Source organism: Elaeis guineensis, chromosome 2 (genome assembly GCF_000442705.2).
Source record: "Elaeis guineensis isolate ETL-2024a chromosome 2, EG11, whole genome shotgun sequence".
NCBI lineage: Eukaryota > Viridiplantae > Streptophyta > Magnoliopsida > Arecales > Arecaceae > Elaeis > Elaeis guineensis.
In genome coordinates this window covers 18,715,746-18,734,883 of record NC_025994.2, presented here as the reverse complement: position 1 = coordinate 18,734,883, position 19,138 = coordinate 18,715,746, and the positions used below count along the sequence as shown (strand labels likewise).

At 38.7% G+C, this 19,138-nt stretch overlaps 1 protein-coding gene across 1 annotated transcript; it reads left to right on the top strand.

Annotated features, from left to right (window-relative positions):
- The first annotated feature begins 477 nt into the window (after positions 1-477).
- On the top strand, positions 478-1,165 carry LOC140855230 (ferredoxin-3, chloroplastic-like). Its single transcript, XM_073251105.1, has 2 exons — positions 478-510; positions 737-1,165. Exons 1-2 carry the CDS (start codon positions 478-480, stop codon positions 1,163-1,165), a joined length of 462 nt encoding a protein of 153 aa, XP_073107206.1.
- The last annotated feature ends 17,973 nt before the right edge of the window (positions 1,166-19,138 follow it).

Sequence of the window (19,138 nt, the reverse complement as noted above, 5' to 3'; positions counted from 1 at the left end):
CGGCCATGATTCTGTTCCACTCCCTGCGGCAGGTGCTGCGCGACTCCACTACTCCCTGACAGCTAGCGGCAACGGACGCCGCTCCACTACCTGCAACTGGCTCTACGTAGCAGGCCGTAACAATAGCCACGTGTCTACTCCACTATCCTTCGCAATCAATTCCCCTGATCATGGGTGGCCCACTACCAGACGGTTACAAACGTCGCCATCAATCCATTGCCCCCTCCGCCTATAAAAGGGGGACTCAGATACGTTATTCTCTAAGCTCATTTCTTATCTCAAAACTCTGCTAAATTCTCCGTTCGAGCACTCCATTCTTGTTGAGGCAGAGAACTGACTTGAGCGTCGGAGGGTCTTGCCGGAGCAACCCCACCTCCGGTTTAGACTTCCCTTGCAGGTCCCGGCGGCGACCGCGGCTTCCCCGACTCCAGCTTCTCCGGCGCAAGCAGATTTTTGCACCAACAGTAAGCATGGGGCATGGCAGTGTCTGAGGACCGACAAGTTGAACATGTACCTGATCTAATTGTTGATCATATGATTATGTTTACCTCCATATGTTATTGATAGCAATTGGCTGTCACCTGAGTTTACTCTTTGTTAGCAGAAATAATGGCCTCTTATTGAGGCTCTGTTCTGACGACTGTTGTACTTAGAAACTTATCAAGGGTTTTCTTGAAGTGGTAATGCTTAGAATTTGGAATGTTTTGTTCAATGCTTAATGCTTATTTATCTTCAGCATTTCTCTTGTCTTGTCTCTTCAGGTTTCAAAATGTCAACCACTACTCTCTCAAAGACCATCTGCACACTCCAGAGCACCACTAAAAGCCAAGGCCTTTCTATGCTGCCCAAGAGCCCTTCCTCTCTGGGCTTCTCAAGGACCATCTCAAAACCACTTGTCTTGAGCTCATCAAGATGTTTTAGGACAAGTGCAATGGCAGTCTACAAGGTGAAGCTCATCAGCCCAGATGGAAAGGAGCATGAGTTAGAAGCCCCAGACGATGCTTACATTCTAGACTCAGCTGAAGTTGCAGGATTGGCTTTGCCGTACTCATGCCGAGCCGGGACATGCTCCTATTGCACCGGCCGCATAGCATCGGGGTCTGTCGATCACAGTCTGAAGGATTCTTCCTTGATGACCCTCAGAAGGAGAAGGGATACCTCCTGATTTGCATTTCCTATCCAACTTGTTGGGTTGGGTCTCTCCTATGTGGAGAATGGCCCAAAGCCTATATGGATCAAAACCTATATTGATGACTCATTTTTTATTTTGCTCCAAAAAAAACCCTAGTGTTTAAAAAAAGTAATTTTGGAGAGCACCCACATAGAAAAAGAGGTTTTGAAGATCAAAAACATTAGACGGCAAAAAGAGAGATCATTCTTTTTTCAGATTTATTTGTGCAGCCTTCGCAAAAGTGGTCGCCGGAAATTCGTTCACCGTTGGATCAAATTGAAATTTGGTTTGCACATTCTCGACACTTGGTTCTTCAATCTGGATGGTGGAGATCGGAATTGGAGTCCTTTTTCTTTGGTTTCTGCTTGCCATTTTTTTTCAGAATTCTTCTATTTTCTGGTAATATCTTCTCAACTTCACTTGTTGCATCATTAGATATTTGTGGCTGCCAAGAATATTGATTCTTGATGATTTATTGTGTTGAAAAGTTGATGTATGCCTCTGATTGTTGATAACTAGAGAGGAATCTTGTGTATTCCCATTATTTGATTATAGTGGAAGTTGTGGGTGTCGGGCCGTGGTTTTTACTCCTCATATTGAGGAGGATTTTTACATAAATCTTGGTGTTTCTGTGTTTGATTTATTCGCTGCATCTTTCACATATTTTGCTTGGTTTCTCTACTTGTTAAATTTCCATCAAAAGTGGTATCAGAGCCAGGTTCGTTGATTCGTTGTCCTGTGTCGAACAATGGAAGTTAATTCAAATAGAATGATCAATTTGAATGGATCTAATTATGCTGTTTGGAAATAAAAAATGGAGGATGTTCTTTATGTGAAAGGATACCACTTACCTGTGTTTGCTTTTGAAAAACCTGTTGATAAAACTGATGAAGAGTGGAACTTGATACATAGACAAGTATGTGGATACATCAGACAGTGGGTTGAGGATAATGTATTGAACCACATTATTGGAGAGACACATGCACGAACTTTGTGGACTAAGCTTGAGCAGTTATATGCAGGGAGGACTGAAAATAATAAGCTGTATTTAATCAAGCAGATGATGGCTTTGAAATATCGAGATAATACCCCCATGACAGATCATCTGAACACCTTTCAGGGAATCATAAATCAACTAGCTGCTATGGGTATTAGATTTGATGAAGAAGTGCAGGGCTTATGGCTTCTTGGTACACAACCGGACTCATGGGAGACGTTTAGAACATCGTTATCTAACTCAGCTCCTAATGGTGTGATCACAATGGATATGGCTAAAAGTAGTGTTTTGAATGAAGAGATGAGAAGAAAATCACAATATTCCTCTTCACAGTCAGATGTTCTAGTTGCTGAGACCAGGAGGAGAAGTAAGAGCCATGGGCCGAAGAATAAAGAAGGTAGCAGAAGCAAGTCCAGAAATAAGTTTGCAAATATTGAGTGCTATCATTGCGGTAAGAAAGGGCACATCAAAAGATTTTGCAGACAGTTAAAGTGAGAGAACAAAAATAATAAAGATAAAGAAAAAAATAATGATGATAACAACAATGAAGGACGAGTTGCCACCACTACCGAAGATTTTTTTCTTGTTTATGACAGTGATATTGTCAACCTAGCATATGACGAAACTAGTTGGGTGATTGATAGTGGTGCTTCGACACATATTACTTCTCGAAAGGAGTTCTTTACATCTTACACGGTCGGTGACTTTGGGGTTGTGAAGATGGGTAATGACGGTGTTGCTAAAGTTGTTGGCATTGGAGATATTTGCTTAGAGACAAACAATGGTACCAAATTAGTTCTCAAGCATGTGAAGCATGTTCCAGACATCCGTTTGAATTTGATTTCAGCAAGTAAACTGGATGATGATGGTTTTTGTAATATTTTCTCCAATGGCCAGTGGAAACTCACCAAAGGTGCTATGGTTGTGGCTAGAGGCAAGAAGTCTTTCACTTTGTATTTGTTGCACGCAAGGCTCTCCAAAGATGTTGTTAATGCAGTAGAGAATATGAGTGAAACAGAGTTGTGGCATCAAAGACTTGTCATATGAGTGAGAAGAGAATGACTTTATTGGTCAAGAAGAATCTATTATCTGGTATGATGAGTACACATTTACAGAAGTGTGCTCACTGCTTAGCAGGAAAACAGAATAGAGTGTCTTTCAAGTCACATCCTTCTTCCGGACAGCAGAACATACTTGACTTGGTGCATTCTGACTTGTGCGGTCCTATGAAGACAAGTACACTTGGTGGTTCACTTTACTTTGCTACTTTCATTGATGACCATTCAAGAAAGTTGTGGGCTTATACTTTGAAGCATAAAGATCAAGTATTAGATGTCTTCAAACAGTTTCAAGCTTCAGTTGAGAGAGAGACAGGAAAAAAGTTGAAATGTATCCATACAGATAATGGGGGTGAATATTCAGGGCCATTTGATGAATATTGCAAACAGCAAGGTATTCGGCATCAGAAAACACCATCAAAGATACCACAGTTGAATGGGTTGGCTGAGAGAATGAACAGAATATTGATTGAAAGAGTCAGATGTTTGCTTTTACAAGCAAAGTTACCTAGATCCTTTTGGGGAGAAGCTTTAAATACTGTTGTTCATGTATTAAATCTCTCACCATGTGTTCCTTTGCAGTTTGATGTACCCAACAGAGTTTGGACAGGCAAGGATATTTTTTATAATCATTTGCGGGTCTTTGGATGCAAGGCATTTGTGCATATTCTCAAAGATGAGAGATCCAAGCTCGATGTGAAGACAAAACAGTGTATTTTTGTGGGTTATGGTCAGGATGAGTTTGGTTATAGGTTTTATGATCCTATTGGCAAGAAACTCATTAGAAGTCATGATGCTGTGTTTATAGAGAACCAGACAATACAGGATATTGACAAGACTGAGAAATCAGTGCCTCAATACACTGATAATTTGATTGATTTGGAGATAGTCCCTTCCACACCAGTCCTTGAACAAAATGCAGATGAGCCTGTAAACAATGAGACAGATGATAATGATCATGATCAGCCAGCAGTGATAGAAACCTCTCCAACAATGCCACTCAGAAAATCTACTAGAATATGATAGCCGTCTACTAGGTATTCCACTGATGAATATGTCTTATTGACTGATGGAGGAGAACCTGAGAGTTTTGAAGAGGCTGTAGATAGTGAGCAGAAAGAGGAGTGGATTGAGGCCATGCAAGATGAAATAAATTCCTTGCACGAGAATAATACATATGGGCTAGTGAAATTGCCTAAAGACAAGAAGGCTCTAAAAAATAAGTGGGTTTATAGAGTTAAACACGAAGAACATAACCCTCATCCACGATACAAAGCCAGATTGGTGGTTAAAGGATTCAGTCAGAGAAAAGGAATTGATTTTGAAGAAATATTTTCTTCTGTTGTGAAAATGTCATCTATTCGGGTTGTTCTTGGCTTAGCCGCTAGTCTTGATTTGGAGATTGAGCAGATGGATGTAAAAGCTGCTTTTCTCCATGGTGATTTGGAGGAGGAGATCTACATGGAACAGTCTGAGGGTTTTAGAGTAAAAGAAAAAGAAGATTTTGTATGCAAGTTGAACAAAAGTCTTTATGGTTTGAAGCAAGCACCCAGACAATGGTACAAAAAATTTGAGTCAATTATGGGGGAGCAAGGCTACACAAAACTACCACTGATCATTGTGTTTTTGTGCAAAAATTCTCTGATGCTGATTTTATTATTCTTTTACTCTATGTTGATGACATATTAATTGTCAGTAGGAATGCTTCTAGAATTGATGGCCTGAAGAAACAGTTGTGCAAGTTCTTTGCCATGAAAGACTTAGGGCCTGCTAAGCAAATTCTTGGCATGAGGATCACTAGGGAAAGAACTACAAAGAAATTGTATTTATCACAAGAAAAATACATTGAAAAGGTTCTTCAAAGATTCAAAATGGATAAAGCCAAAGCGGTTAGCTCTCTTTTCTCTATTGCTACTAGATTGAGTAGTAAACAAAGTCCTTCTACTGATGAAGAAAAAGAAGACATGCAAAGTGTACCTTATAGTTCAGTAGTAGGTAGTTTGATGTATGCAATGGTATGTACGAGGCCAGACATAGCTCATGCAGTTGGCATGGTAAGCCGTTTTCTTTCAAATCCAGGGAGAGACCATTAGAATGCGGTGAAGTGGATTATGAGATATTTGCGGGGTACTTCTAGTCTGAGTCTTTGTTTTGGAAGTGAGAAACCTGTGTTAGTTGGTTACACAGATGCAGACATGGCTGGGGATGTTGATTCTCGCAAGTCTACCTCAGGCTACTTGATCACTTTTTCAGGGGGAGCTGTGGCTTGGCAATCAAGATTGAAAAAATATGTTGCACTTTCTACCACAGAGGCAGAGTTTATTGCAGCTACTGAAGCTTGCAAGGAGTTGCTATGGATGAAAAAATTTCTTCAGGAACTAGGCTTCAAGCAAGATCGATATGTCCTGTTCTGTGATAGTCAAAGTGCTATTCACCTTGCTAAGAACTCTACTTTTCACTCGAGATCGAAACATATTGATGTGAGGTACCATTGGATTAGAGATGTATTGAATGCTAAGTTGTTACTACTTGAGAGAGTATCCACTGATCATAATGGTTCGGATATGTTGACAAAGGCATTACCATCAGAGAAGATCAAAGCTTGTCGTCATATTGCTGGGATGACGACCCTCTCCACATAGTCGAGAGGGGGAGATTTGTTGGGTTGGGTCTCTCCTATGTGGAGAATGGCCCAAAGCCTATATGGGTCAAAATCCATATTGATGACTCATTTTTTATTTTGCTCCAAAAGAAATCCTAGTGTTTAAAAAAGGTAATTTTGGAGAGCACCCACATAGAAAAAGAGGTTTTGAAGATCAGAAACATTAGACGGCAAAAAGAGAGATCGTTCTTTTTTCAGATTTATTTGTACAGTCTTCGTAAAAGTGGTCGCCGAGAATTCGTTCACCGTTGGATCAAACTGAAATTTGGTCTGCACATTCTCGACACCTGGTTCTTCAATCTGGATGGTGGAGATCAGAATTGGAGTCCTTTTTCTTTAGTTTCTGCTTACCATTTTCTTCAAAATTCTTCTATTTTCTGGTAATATCTTCTCAACTTCACTTGTTGCATCATTAGATGTTTGTGGCTGCCAAGAATATTGATTCTTGATGATTTATTGTGTTGAGAAGTTGATGTATGCCTCTGGTTGTTGATAACTAGAGAGAAATCTTGTGTATTCCCATTATTTGATTATAGTAAAAGTTGTGGGTGTCGGGCCGTGGTTTTTACTCCTCATATTGAGGAAGTTTTCTACGTAAATCTTGATGTTTCTGTGTTTGATTTGTTCGCTGCATCTTTCACATATTTTGCTTGGTTTCTCTACTTGTTAAATTTCCATCACAACTTCAGACTGTGTCATTCACACACACAGGGAAAGCGAACTCTCTTCTCCTAGATTCCAGTTCCTACACAGTTTATTGATCCATTTTGTTATGAACAGCTAAGTTGGAAATGTGTTCTGCTGCTTTAGTTTTCTTGCTATAGGATTTGCTTGCACTAATCTAGACATATATATGACAAGAAACCATTAGTTCCTAGCCAATTTGAAGTGTGATTTGAATTTTGGTCAATTTTGCTTCTTGGTTTTTTGCTCGGGCTCGGACCATTGAATTGGATAAACTCAAGCAAGCGATTATATGCATGTTTATAAAGTGCAGTGCAACCTGAGAGGCCAGGCAAGGTGGCCATTGAGCTCAAGTTGGAACGCCAACATCAAGCTGAAATGATTAATTGACCTGTCCTTATTCCAGCAATTACTCCAAGGTGTAAGTCTCATTCTCAGGCATGCTGTTATCATGCAGAATATCATGATTATTATCTGGTTTCTGTTTCTGTTTTCCGAAGAACCATTTGAAAAACATTAAAATAAACCGACGAAGAGGAGTGTTATTAGATTGCCAAATGTTCAAAAAGATCAGTTTATGTATATTAGCATGATTTCATGCATGTGATCACATGTTATTAATATGGTTTTAGGTTGTTAGCATGATTTTAGAGATCACATTATTTGTCCCTTGATATTACACCACTGTTACCTTTTTTTTTTGATGAAAATAGCTAAGGTGATAGATTAAAATAATAGAGGAGAAATGATAGTTGGAATAATGATTTTATGATTAGAAAATATATAGAAATTGAAAGGGTTGAAAATGCGGAAATTTGGAAGGAAGAGTTGCTATTAGTTGAAAGAGAGAACAAGACTTTGTACTTAGACCTTTGGCTTAATTATTGATTATTGATTTTTTTATTGCTTTCTATGGTACACTTTAAGCTTATTTATAGTTGTGTCAAACCATCTTTAGTTGCTCTAGAGTCTTCTACCAACTTTAGTTATTTCGAAGTTTTCTACCAACTTCCCAAGTTCCAAGAATTATAATAAATTTCACTTCGAGATTTTTCCTTCCTAGACAATTCTCTTGATAGCCTTGGTCCTTCTAGACTTCTCTTGGTCTTTCAAATGTGCATTACTTTTTAACACTTCTTCTTAATACACATTTGTGTTACTACAAGCATACTTCTAAATAGTTCGTATTTAACTTATGGTAGTGCCTTCATGAAAATATCTGTCAGCTGATCTTCTGTCTTGCAATAGTTGAACTCAACCTCTCCATTAGATTCTGCTTCTTGTAGAAAATATTTAATCAAAATATACTTAGTCCTGCTGTGAAATAAAGAATTCTTTGTCATTACGATGGCTGATTTATTGTCACATAAAATCTTAGTAGCTTCTTCTTGTTGCTCGCCCATATCTTCAAAAATTCTTCGAAACCATATGGCTTAACTTGTTGGTCCTATAGCTGCAACATAATCTACTTCTACCGATGATTGCGCTACTGAATCTTGCTTTTTGGATGTCTAAGAGAAGGCTCCAAAACAAAGCGAGAAAGCATAGCCTAAAGTATTCTTCATATCAATGATGGAACTTACCCAATCACTCTCTGTATATCCAAGTAATCTTACCATATGCCGTAATCTTTGGTTTCTTGTAAATATCGAAGGACTCTTTTTGCAGCTCCATAGTGCAGTTGGCTTATACTTTGCATAAATCTTAATAATAGATTTGTAGCATACAATATGTCAGGTCAAGTAGTTGTCAGATAAAGTAGACTTCTGATTAAGCTCCTATAAATTGAGGCATTCACCTTCTTCGATCCATCCTCCCTTTATAGTTTTTCATTAGTTACAAATGATGTAGCAACTGGTTTGTACTAATATATTTTGAATTTCTTCAGGAGGCTTTCCATATATTTCTTCTATGATATAAATATTCTTTTTTCTTGGCTTATTTCAATATCAAGTGTTATGGTGATACCGTGAATATCTCAAATCGGTGTGTTATCATAGAATACCTCAAGTCAGTGAGCTATCGTCATGATTGCTGACTCAACTATCAAGCAGAGGCATGTGAAACTGAGCTATTTGCATCCAGTCTGCTATGTGGTCTGTTTGTCATGTGAGGTTCTTCCATGACCTCGGTTTACCAGTTCTTTGACACGTGCAGTAGCCATCCACCCCGAGTGGATAAGTTTGAATGTAACTAACCCCCCATATCTTGTGGGAGTAGATAAGGACTAGAATATCTCACCCACTAACAGCACGTCTAACAACCCAACAACCTCGGAATCTCATGTTTCCATGGTTGTTGGGCCATATTCTCTATACATAACTAAAGTCCTGAGGACCTAGATAAGTAATCCCTCTCAAAGAACTAGTTACTGCTTCTATTAATCTCTGATTCCTGACTTGGGTGTCGGAGGGTCCTCATTGGAGCGAAAATCTTCAGTTCGGACTTTATTTTACAGGTTCCTCCAGCACCACTGCGCAAGGCTCCATTGCCCACCTTCTGATTTTAGCCGAAACAAGTAGCAATAGATAAGGGAAGGGTGTTGTTGGGACAATTCAGCCGACCTCCGATTCCAACTCTTAATCAGCCTCATAAACATAAAATATCAACTAATAATCAGTTGGCCGACCGATGGTCGACTATCCTCAGCCATTGACAAACTCCAATTGTGATAACTCGACTGATCTCAAACTAATAACCATCGATATATCAGAGTTACCGATCGATGATCATTCGGACTTGCATGAGTACCGATATACAATTGACGTATTGTGATTATCGATATATAGTCGGCTTATCTGAAACTGCCAGTACAGAAAGTGTATGATAGTCAGAACATGATCAGTGATGGATATAACCACCCATCCCATGATCACATAATGTCGAAACAAGCGAGATCCACATGTCTAATCATTACAAACGGTTACCAACTACTCATCTATAAAAAGAGATAAATGAACAGCATTTGATTAGACAATTCTGAGCTAATACTCTATCACTCTAAATACTTATCTACTGTTCACCACTATCCACTGACTTAAGCATCGGAGGGTCTCCACTGGATACAATTCTGATCAGTGTGGATTTTATTTTATAATTATTTTTTACCGATAGGTGCAATAGGGGATTGACCGTAACAGATTGGCATGCCAGGAAGGGATGAATACAAGCAATCATGGCTAAGACCAGAGCTTAATATTCTACAATATCTGTGAGACAATCTTTCCACCAGAAAGATATTCCTCCCCCACCTCCGTTGGTAGAGCCCAGCTCTTCGCATCCTGTAGTCACTACGGATGCACAAATTACTATTCTAATGTAGCAAATGAAGGTGTTAACGGAGGTGGTCCACAGCCTTCAACAGCAACAGATATAGCAACAACAGTAACTGTCGGTGGAAGAGTCGATGGCTCATTCGGTGCCGTCCAGGCACAGCCGCCATCCTCCACGGTGTTCACTCTCTTTATCTCCAGAATGGTGACTGTCTCAATGCTCTCAATGAGTCGAGCAACCATGTTCTTGACATTCTTATCATGCCGCTCATCCTTCATGGTGTTCTCCCTCTTCTTCTCCTGTACATAGTATCAAGAAGGGGAAGACGTTGTGTACACCTTCTGCTTCTTCCATCTTCGAGTTCTTCAGGAGATTTTACCCTTGGATTTTTCTAGCAACAGTGGCTCGATGACTACGAGTGCAAGTTTAAGAAGATCGACCGTTAACTCATCCGACTTCAAATGGAAGGTCGGAAGTCCTCTAACGACTATGACTTCCATACTATCCAACCTCTTTCTTAGCATATTTTGGATGAACCGATTCTATCTCGATTCAAAATATCGTAGATAGAATCATATGACAGCTGCACCGATCCAATTGATCATTTGGAGAGCTATAAAGCTCTCATGATGATCCAGGGGGCAATCGATACCTTCTTATGCATTGGCTTCCCAGCAACTATTCGGAAGGCTACTCGAGCCTAGTATTCTGAGCTTCAACCTAGTATTCTGAGCTTCAACTGAAGAGCATAAACTTCTCCAAGTAGCTTGAGCACTTTTTTATGGCTCATTTCTGTACTAGCCGAAAGGTGCCATGAACATCAGACAGTCTTTTCTCCATTAAGCAAGGTGAGATAGAAACATTAAGGGATTTTACGGTTCGTTTCAACATAGCCACACTTGAGGTCAAAGATCTCAATGAAGATATAGCCATATCAATCATGAAGAGAGATCTGAGAGGATCCAGATTCATTTATTCTTTAGATAAAACTCTCCTCTGGAGCTATGTTGAACTCTTGAAGTGCACATACAAGTATATTCATGCAGATGAGGGTACTTTTGATCGATGCCAGACAGAAGAAAAAGGTCAAAAAAAGAAGTAAAAAAAAGTAGAGCTCTGACCGAATCAAGTCGGTCAACCACCAATAAGTGAGCTTCACCTCGATGATAGAGTCCAAGGCCGAACAACTATGGTAGGTATGACTCCTATACTTCTCTTTCTGCTCTCCATGCACAGATCTTAATAGAGATCGAAAGAGAAGAGTATCTTCAACATCCTCCACTGATGAAAGCACCACCGAAGAGTCATGATAAGAAGAAATATTATCAGTTTCATCATGATCATGGTCACGATACTGAATAGTATATTCAACTCAAGGATAAAATAGAGGTCCTGATTCGATGTGGCTATCTCAAAAAATTTTTACGAGATCGTCTGACTCAACCTCCCACTGACTAACAGCCTCAGCCACAAGCTAAGAAAATGATCAACAATCGGCCAATGGCGGGAGTAATCACCATTCAAGAGTGAAACAGTATAATGAGCCAAGCAATTCAGAATATCGGAGAGCCGATTTAGATTTACTTCCAAAAATCCGACAGCAAGCTCAAGTTTGAGTGTCAGCATATCGGTAAAGAATAATCCGATATTACAATATAAAAGTCAAGTTGAAGATCTTTCATCCAGGAGACCTGGTCCTAAGAAAAGTAGAAGTTTCAAAGCCTCTGAATCAGAAAAAATTATCTCCAAACTGAGAAAGACCCTACAGAAGAATCGAGATACTTCGATCAGATATATACCGGCTAGAAACTCTTGATGGAATGATTTTTCTTCAAACTTGGAATGCTGATAATTTAAAAATATACTATTAATAAAGTTATTCACATGTACAATACTCGAAATAAAATATTGAAATTCAGAATTATGAAAGCTTCAATCAACTACATCTGTAAAATGATATTAGATCGATAAATAATTGATCAATTTTTACCGACTACATTTCGATTTTTTACTGTAAAAACTGACTTACTGACTATATCTCAATTTTTTATTGTAAAGACTGATTTTAGTTGAATGACTACTTATGCCGACCTTATTTTAACTAAGCAGAATATTATGCCGTCTCGACCTCAATTGAGTAAAAAATATATCGACTTGACTACAGTCAGTCGAAGGATATTCGACTTACTACCATCTATCAAATATTTAAATATATCGACTTGACTACGGTTAGTCGAAGGATATTTGGCTTACCACCATTTATCAAATATCTAAAAAATATATAAGCTATGTCGACTGACACCCAACTAGCAGACAAACTCTATTATAGTTATTACTGGACATTCAATTCATCGATGGATAATCAGTTGTCTAACTGTGATTCCACGATAATGATAGAACAAGTCAAAAGAAAAGAAGATTCCATACTTAAAGTTTCTTTCCATTCATTGAAGAAGGAGAATTACAAAATTGGATCTAAGGTCTGATTACAAAATTAAACTTTATCTGATTACAAAAAGAAAAAGAAAAAAGTGTTACATCGGTCATCAATCGGTTTCTTCATCACTTTGCTCCGACACAATGTCGGTAGTTGGAGCAGGTTCTGGTGTAGCCGGTGCATTTTCTTCAGCCGGTGCAGCGATCTCTTCAGCAACCTCTTCCCCTAAACAAGGAGGAACGATACTGCTCAAGTTCAGGTTTAGATATAATTTTCTGACTGCATCTCTGTCATGCTTGTATCTGATGCAGTAAGAGGCAAATCCACCCTCAAGAATCTCATCTTTGAATTCTTGTGAATCTTTGAAATTCTTGATGGCCAAATTCAGAGTGCCTCTCGCTGACTCAGCTTCTACTTTTGTGAAGGCCGACTCAGAGCGCCTCTCACCGACTCAGCTTCTGCTTTTGTGAAGGCCGACTCTACATCGGCCAGTGCCAGCCTCTCTATGGTGGTCCGATGCCTTCCGTACTTTGCTTCAGGCTCCTTGATGCATCCATCTCTTTCTCTGGAGCCGACTGATGGAATGCTTCTTACTCTTAATCTGGGATTCGAGAGATGTGATGCTCTGACGAGCCAACTCATGTTTGACTTTGGAGGACTAAAGGTCGGCCATTATAAAGGAGATCTCTTCTTGGAGTTTCTTCTCCTATTCAGTTGTCACCTGAAGTTGTTCAATGGAAGCAGTCTATTTGGCATTAGCAGCCACCACTTTGTCTATCCATGCCCGACGAAGATTGGTTGATTTTTTGATATCCGCTCTCTAAAGCATACATATCGTGCATCCACTAAAAGGAAAAGATAAGTCAAGTCAGATAAAAAAAAAAGAGAAAGAGAGAAGAGGAAGGTCCGAAGCTTACCCCAAGCATTGCTAGATAAAATGAAAAAAATATTTTGGACACTGTCCGATTTTTCCTGTTCTTCTTATCAGTTGGGAGAAGTGCAGCTTCGAGTCATCTAGCCAATGATGGATTGGCCAAGACCGACTCATCGATAGGGATTCTGATGTCAAAGAGGGTGGGGAGGCCCGCAGACAACCCATTATCGACAAAAGTAGCTGGTGCCTTTCTCCGATCTCTAGTTGGCAATCGCGCACTTGAGACCGCCATAAAATCAGTGCTTGACTATGCTCGAGATTACTCTGCTGGAGGAACAACTAGCATAGCAGTAGATTATTCTGGTTCGATCGTGACTTCTGATTCAGCCCGAACCTCCACTGATGGAGCCGCTGATGGTTCTGCTGTGGCATCTTCATCTCTTGCCATTTCGACTCTAACTGACGGCACTTCAATCAGAGAAAGTATTGTCAGAGCTGACAATGCTATAACCGACTTGAAAACTATCATTGATAGAATATTGGGTTCCCTTCCCGGTATCGACTGAAAATTGATTCGACTATTTTTGGTGGTCGGGAGGATCCAGCATCGGTCGCTGCCCTCTTCTTAACAGCGTGTAGGCAGATGTCAACAGTTGAAACTCGTGCTCTCATCCACATGGCTGCAATCAAAAGATAAGGTTCAGTACAAAATTCAAAAACAAACAAAAAAAAAAGTGACATGACCGATTATGCTATACTTAAAGAAGTTACCAAACTATGTCCGACATCATAGAGAGCATGGTCTGTCATCAGCTCTCATTGTGGTGGAACTTTCATATCTTTAAGTCGGAGGAAGTCTTTTTGATCGATGATATCAACTTGACTATTCTCGTTGAGGCTGGTTCTTGGATCACACTAGCATGAAGGAAATCCCCAAGGAGATGAAGAAGAAGTAAAGAAAAATTGGTTCTTCTATCCATGAATAGATGATGAAAGATCGGAGATGAAAGAAAGACACTTTCTTGGGTTGAAAAACCACCATCTCTTAGTTTTAGGATGAGGACGGAGAACAAAGAAAGTCTGAAATAGAGAAGGGCAAGGATTGGTCGAGATAAGATGACACAACAAGGTGAAACTGATGATCAGCCGAATGAAATTTAGAGCTTGCTGAGCAAGACAAAGTTGATAATAATCAAGAAGATTCCGGACGAACTCTGAAATTGAAAATCGAAGACTAGTTTGAAGATCTTTGACATAGAATGCAACTTGTCCAAGAGGAGGAGAGTTTATCCAACTGTCCGGAGCAGGAGCAGAAAGTTGAAATTACTCTGGGATACAGTACTGTTCCTGGAACTGATCAATATTTGATCCAGACAAGGAGGAAACCTCTGCCTCCAGACCCAAAGGAGAATCGTCGGTCGAATTCTCTGACCGACTATCCCGAGAGGATGAAGCCTTCATTTTCTTACTTCTACTTACCATTGAAAATGAGAAAACCTAAAAGAAAAAGAAAAATCCAAGAGGAGGGAATAGAAACTCGACCTGAAGCCGAAGATGATGCAAGGAATAGGAAAACTTTGAAAGTTCATAACATTGGGGCAGAACTTTCTATTGCAGAGGAGAATGACGAATGCAAAAGCAGAAAGTTCAAATAAAAGTGACTTTATATAGGATCCCTTGACGGTCCAGATGAAATTATTCAAATCAAAATTTCCTCAGATATCAATACATGGCTACATCAAGACCGACCATTGATTGGATGATTCGATGCACCTACTCCCATATCACGTCACCTCACTATTATCTACGTGAACAGCATAGAGCCAATGATATCTGCACACATGGCCAAAATTTACTAGATAGAATCAAATCATCCGAATTCTCCAAATGCCGAATTATCTTCCCAAAATGACATTCCAATGATGATCTCACAGTTATCGAAACAACAAAATAGCTGAAAAAATTTTGTATTTTAAAAAATCATTAATGCCAGCAACCGAATCGGGGCTCGAAACTACACATGGCAACTCCCTCCGTTCCAATATGACAGATCACGTGACAATACGTAGGTCAGACTACTTTGGACTTGGGAGTGGGGGGCAATTGTTGGGATATTTCAGCTGACTCTCAATTCTGACTCTTAATCAGCCTCATAAACATAAAATTTCGACTAAGAATTAGTTGGCTGATAGACAGTCGACTATCCTCAGCCATCGACAAACTTCAATTGTGATAACTCGGCTGATCTTAAACCAATGACCACCGATATATTAAAATTATTGATCGATGGTCATTCAAACTTTCACGACTACCGACATACGATCGATGTATTGTGATTATCGACATATAGTCGGTTTATCTGAAACTGTCAGTACAGGAAGCACATAATGGTCAGAACATGATCAGTGGTGGGTATAACCACCCACTCTATGATCACATAATTTCAAAGCAAGCAAAATTTATGTGTCTAACCATTACAGACAGTTATCAACTACTCATCTATAAAAGGAGATAAATGAACAGCATTTGGTAAGGCAATTCTGAGCTGATATTCTATCACTCTAAATACTTATCTATATTCACCACTCTCCACTGACTTAAGCATCAGAAGATCTTCGTCGGATATAATTTCGATCAGCGTGGATTTTGTTTTGCACGTGTTCTTTACCGATGACAGACACAACAAGGGATTGACCGCAATAGGTGTAATCTTCACATTATCCCATCAAAGTGAAGAAGTAGGTACAGGATCTGACCCTGAGGAGCTATGGATCTTGCATGTCAATGGCTCGTCGAATGCATTAGGATTAGGAGCCGAGCTTATCTTAACTAGTCCTGAAGGCGATGTCATGGGATATGTCCTGCGTTTCAAATTTCTGGCTACCAATAATGAAGTAGAGTATGAAGCTCTGATTGTTGGTCTCAAAATTGCAAGAGAAGTAGGGGCTCAATATCTGAAGATCTTTAGCGACTCTCAACTGGTAGTTGGACAAATCAAAGGTAGATACGAGGCCTGAGAGAAAAATATTAAGAGATACCTTCAGAAGGTAAAAGATTAACTTTATCCTTTTTGAGTTTTGATATTCAACAGGTCTCTAGCGCAAAAAATGTCAGGGCAGATGCACTACCAAAATTAGCAGCCTTATTGTCTGCTGACTAGAAAGGGATCTATTTCGGGATATTAAAAATCTCGAGCCTCAAAGGGCCTCTTGCTGTCTAGCAAGTTAATGAGAAATCTGATGGGATTGATCCTCTGCTCAAGTATTTAAGGTCGGATGAACTACCTTCTGATTGCAGAGAGGTCTGAAAGATAAGAAAGCAGACTGCTCGCTACATCCTATACGATGATAAGTTGCACAAATGATCATTTTCTTTGTCTCTCTAAAGTGCTTGCTGTTGAAATTTTATATCGGGGCATATATATATATATATATGTTTCAAAATTTTTTTTCTAAATAATATAGTGGAATAGAAGATTAAAATACATGTATAAAATATAGAACACAAGGATCCACTTCATATGCTGAAATTGAACACATGCTGAATTTCAATATATGATCGAGTCACATACCTGTTTCATAATTTTTTTCTTCAAATTTAGATCTAAACGAAGATAGGTTCTCCCTTAGCTGTGCAAGTGCTCAACCTCTATGGGTATTCACTCAAGATCAGTCTAGAATAATTCTCTTTGGTGTTGATATTTCTTCTCTGAGAATGATCATCCTACGAATCTGAATAAAGCCTGGATCGCAATCAACTCTTTGATCCATTCCTTAATTTTTTTCTTCTTTTCTTCTCTTACTCTTCTTCCCTTAATTATGAAGAAATCAAAGTCTGAAAATCAGCAAGCAAAGAAAATGCCTAAACTCCTTTTGGGCATGGAAGATGGAAGACACCCAAGCTCCTTGGGCATTGGAGCTAGAAGACAGAGGAGAGGGAGAAGAGAAAGGGGTGTGGGGAGGTCTTATGGGAGGCATGGGCTGTTGAAAATTAGAAGTAAAGAGCCTTAAAGAAGATTTTTTTAAATAGGCATAAGATTTGAATCCTATTCAAAATCAAATAACCCCTTAATACAAGTTCTACTTACATTAGAAATTCTTATTGTCTTAGATATTTGACCTCCTTTAAGAGATCCATTAGGCGCCAACTATTAGAGCCTTTGCACCTATTTTTTCACATGCCACACGGGGCCTAGGGGATGTCCCATGCTGGTCCCACACATTCTCTTTTGGGTGGGCACGCCCAACTTGATCAAATCAAGTGGCGTCACATGCAAATAATCAAGAAATTGATTAAAGGTTTGAATCCTTAATTTATATGATCTAAAATCCTAGGCACTCAACAATTAGAGCCCAATGAATCTAATTTATTTAGGTTATTAGCAGATAATTATCAAATAAGTAATTCAAATATAAAAAAAAATTAGATTCAACCATATGCTAGCAAGGTTATCCTGAATCCAATAAGATTTTTTTAAATCTAATTGAGACTTTATAAGTCTAATTACTTATTTCAGATTTAATCTTTTTATTATGTGATCCTATAGATTCAATTCTATCTAGTAGTGAGATATACAATGATCTCTATCATAGTATCATTAAAACTCTTTTCAATAGATCAGAACAATTTCAATCTAACTCATCAAAGATTGTCGATCCTGAGAAATTATAGTGAGCTCTCATAATCCACCAGTGATACCTAGCAGTATGTAGTGGCAACCTAGTAGACTTGAAAAAGAATCTCAAGGTGTAGTTAACATGTGATTCAGTCTCTTTATTATGAGTCCCGACTAGATGATAGATCATAAGATAAATCGTCAAATCTCATCATCAGTCATATGATAGATTCAATCAACTCAAGTTTAATTATGATCCTCATAGAAATTCTTTTCCATCAATTACACTACTGTGACTATAGACTCTCAAACTTAGCCTCTCAAATTTTATAGGACTACTCCTCTCTATCAAGATCGATAGATTCTATTTAGATGCATATCCTACTCTTATAGTGAATCAACTGTCACCAACATCTACTACAAGATCTTAATGAGGTTATGTTTATGTGTTAATCTAACTCCAGCAGCCTCACTGCAAGCAGTCATACTATCGTAGATCAAAAGATCACTCACACAACTATAGTATCGAGACAATCACTGACAATTGATTAAAAATTTAAATGATCTCTCGTATGGTCACACTCAGTACTAGTTGTTCTTTAACAACTATCCATACTCGTCACTCAGTATCTCTACATTGTAGATTAGAGATTTATCTATCTCAAAGGAAGCGATCTATACGTCAGTCTATCCAGATTGATCACTATCCTCACGATGATACTATGATCGAGAGTATTTAGAAATTAATTATACATACTTCTAAGTCTCAACACATTTGAGAATATGTATTGAAGTATTAATTTTATGAATGATTCAAAAACACATTACTCTTGAATGAACATTAAACTTGCCTATTTATTGATCAAATTAATATTATTAAGTATAAAATTATATCCTAGACTTATTACAATGTGTTAGTCAGATTAGCTTCTAGGACATACATCTGATAACTTGCATTCATTTGAGGCTGATTATGCACTGCGGAAGGTTCATGAATGGATCTGTAGAAGTCACTTGGGGGTAGATTCCTATCCTACAAGACTCTTTGGTGGGATTACTACTGGCCCATTATACAACAAAATGCAAGCAACTTTATCAGAAAGTATGATTGGTGCCAAAAAAAATTCAATATTCAGTATCAGTTGGCAGCACTTCTAACTTCCATCAACACTCCTTGGCCATTTGCTCAGTGGGAAATGGATATTCTTGATCCTTTTTCTTGTGCATCGGGTTAGCACAAATTTTTTCTAGTGACTGTCGATTACTTCACAAAGTGGGTCGAAGTCGAGCCTTTGGCCCATATAACTGAAGTGAGAGTGAAGGATTTTATTTAAAAATCCATTATCTGCTAGTATGATCTTCCTAAA

Coding starts and splice junctions, on each gene's coding strand:
- LOC140855230 (XM_073251105.1), top strand. CDS start 478: ATGGCAGTGTCTGAGGACCGACAAGTTGAACAT. Junction 511..736: donor AGGACCGACAAGTTGAACAT/GTACCTGATCTA, acceptor ATTTATCTTCAG/CATTTCTCTTGTCTTGTCTC.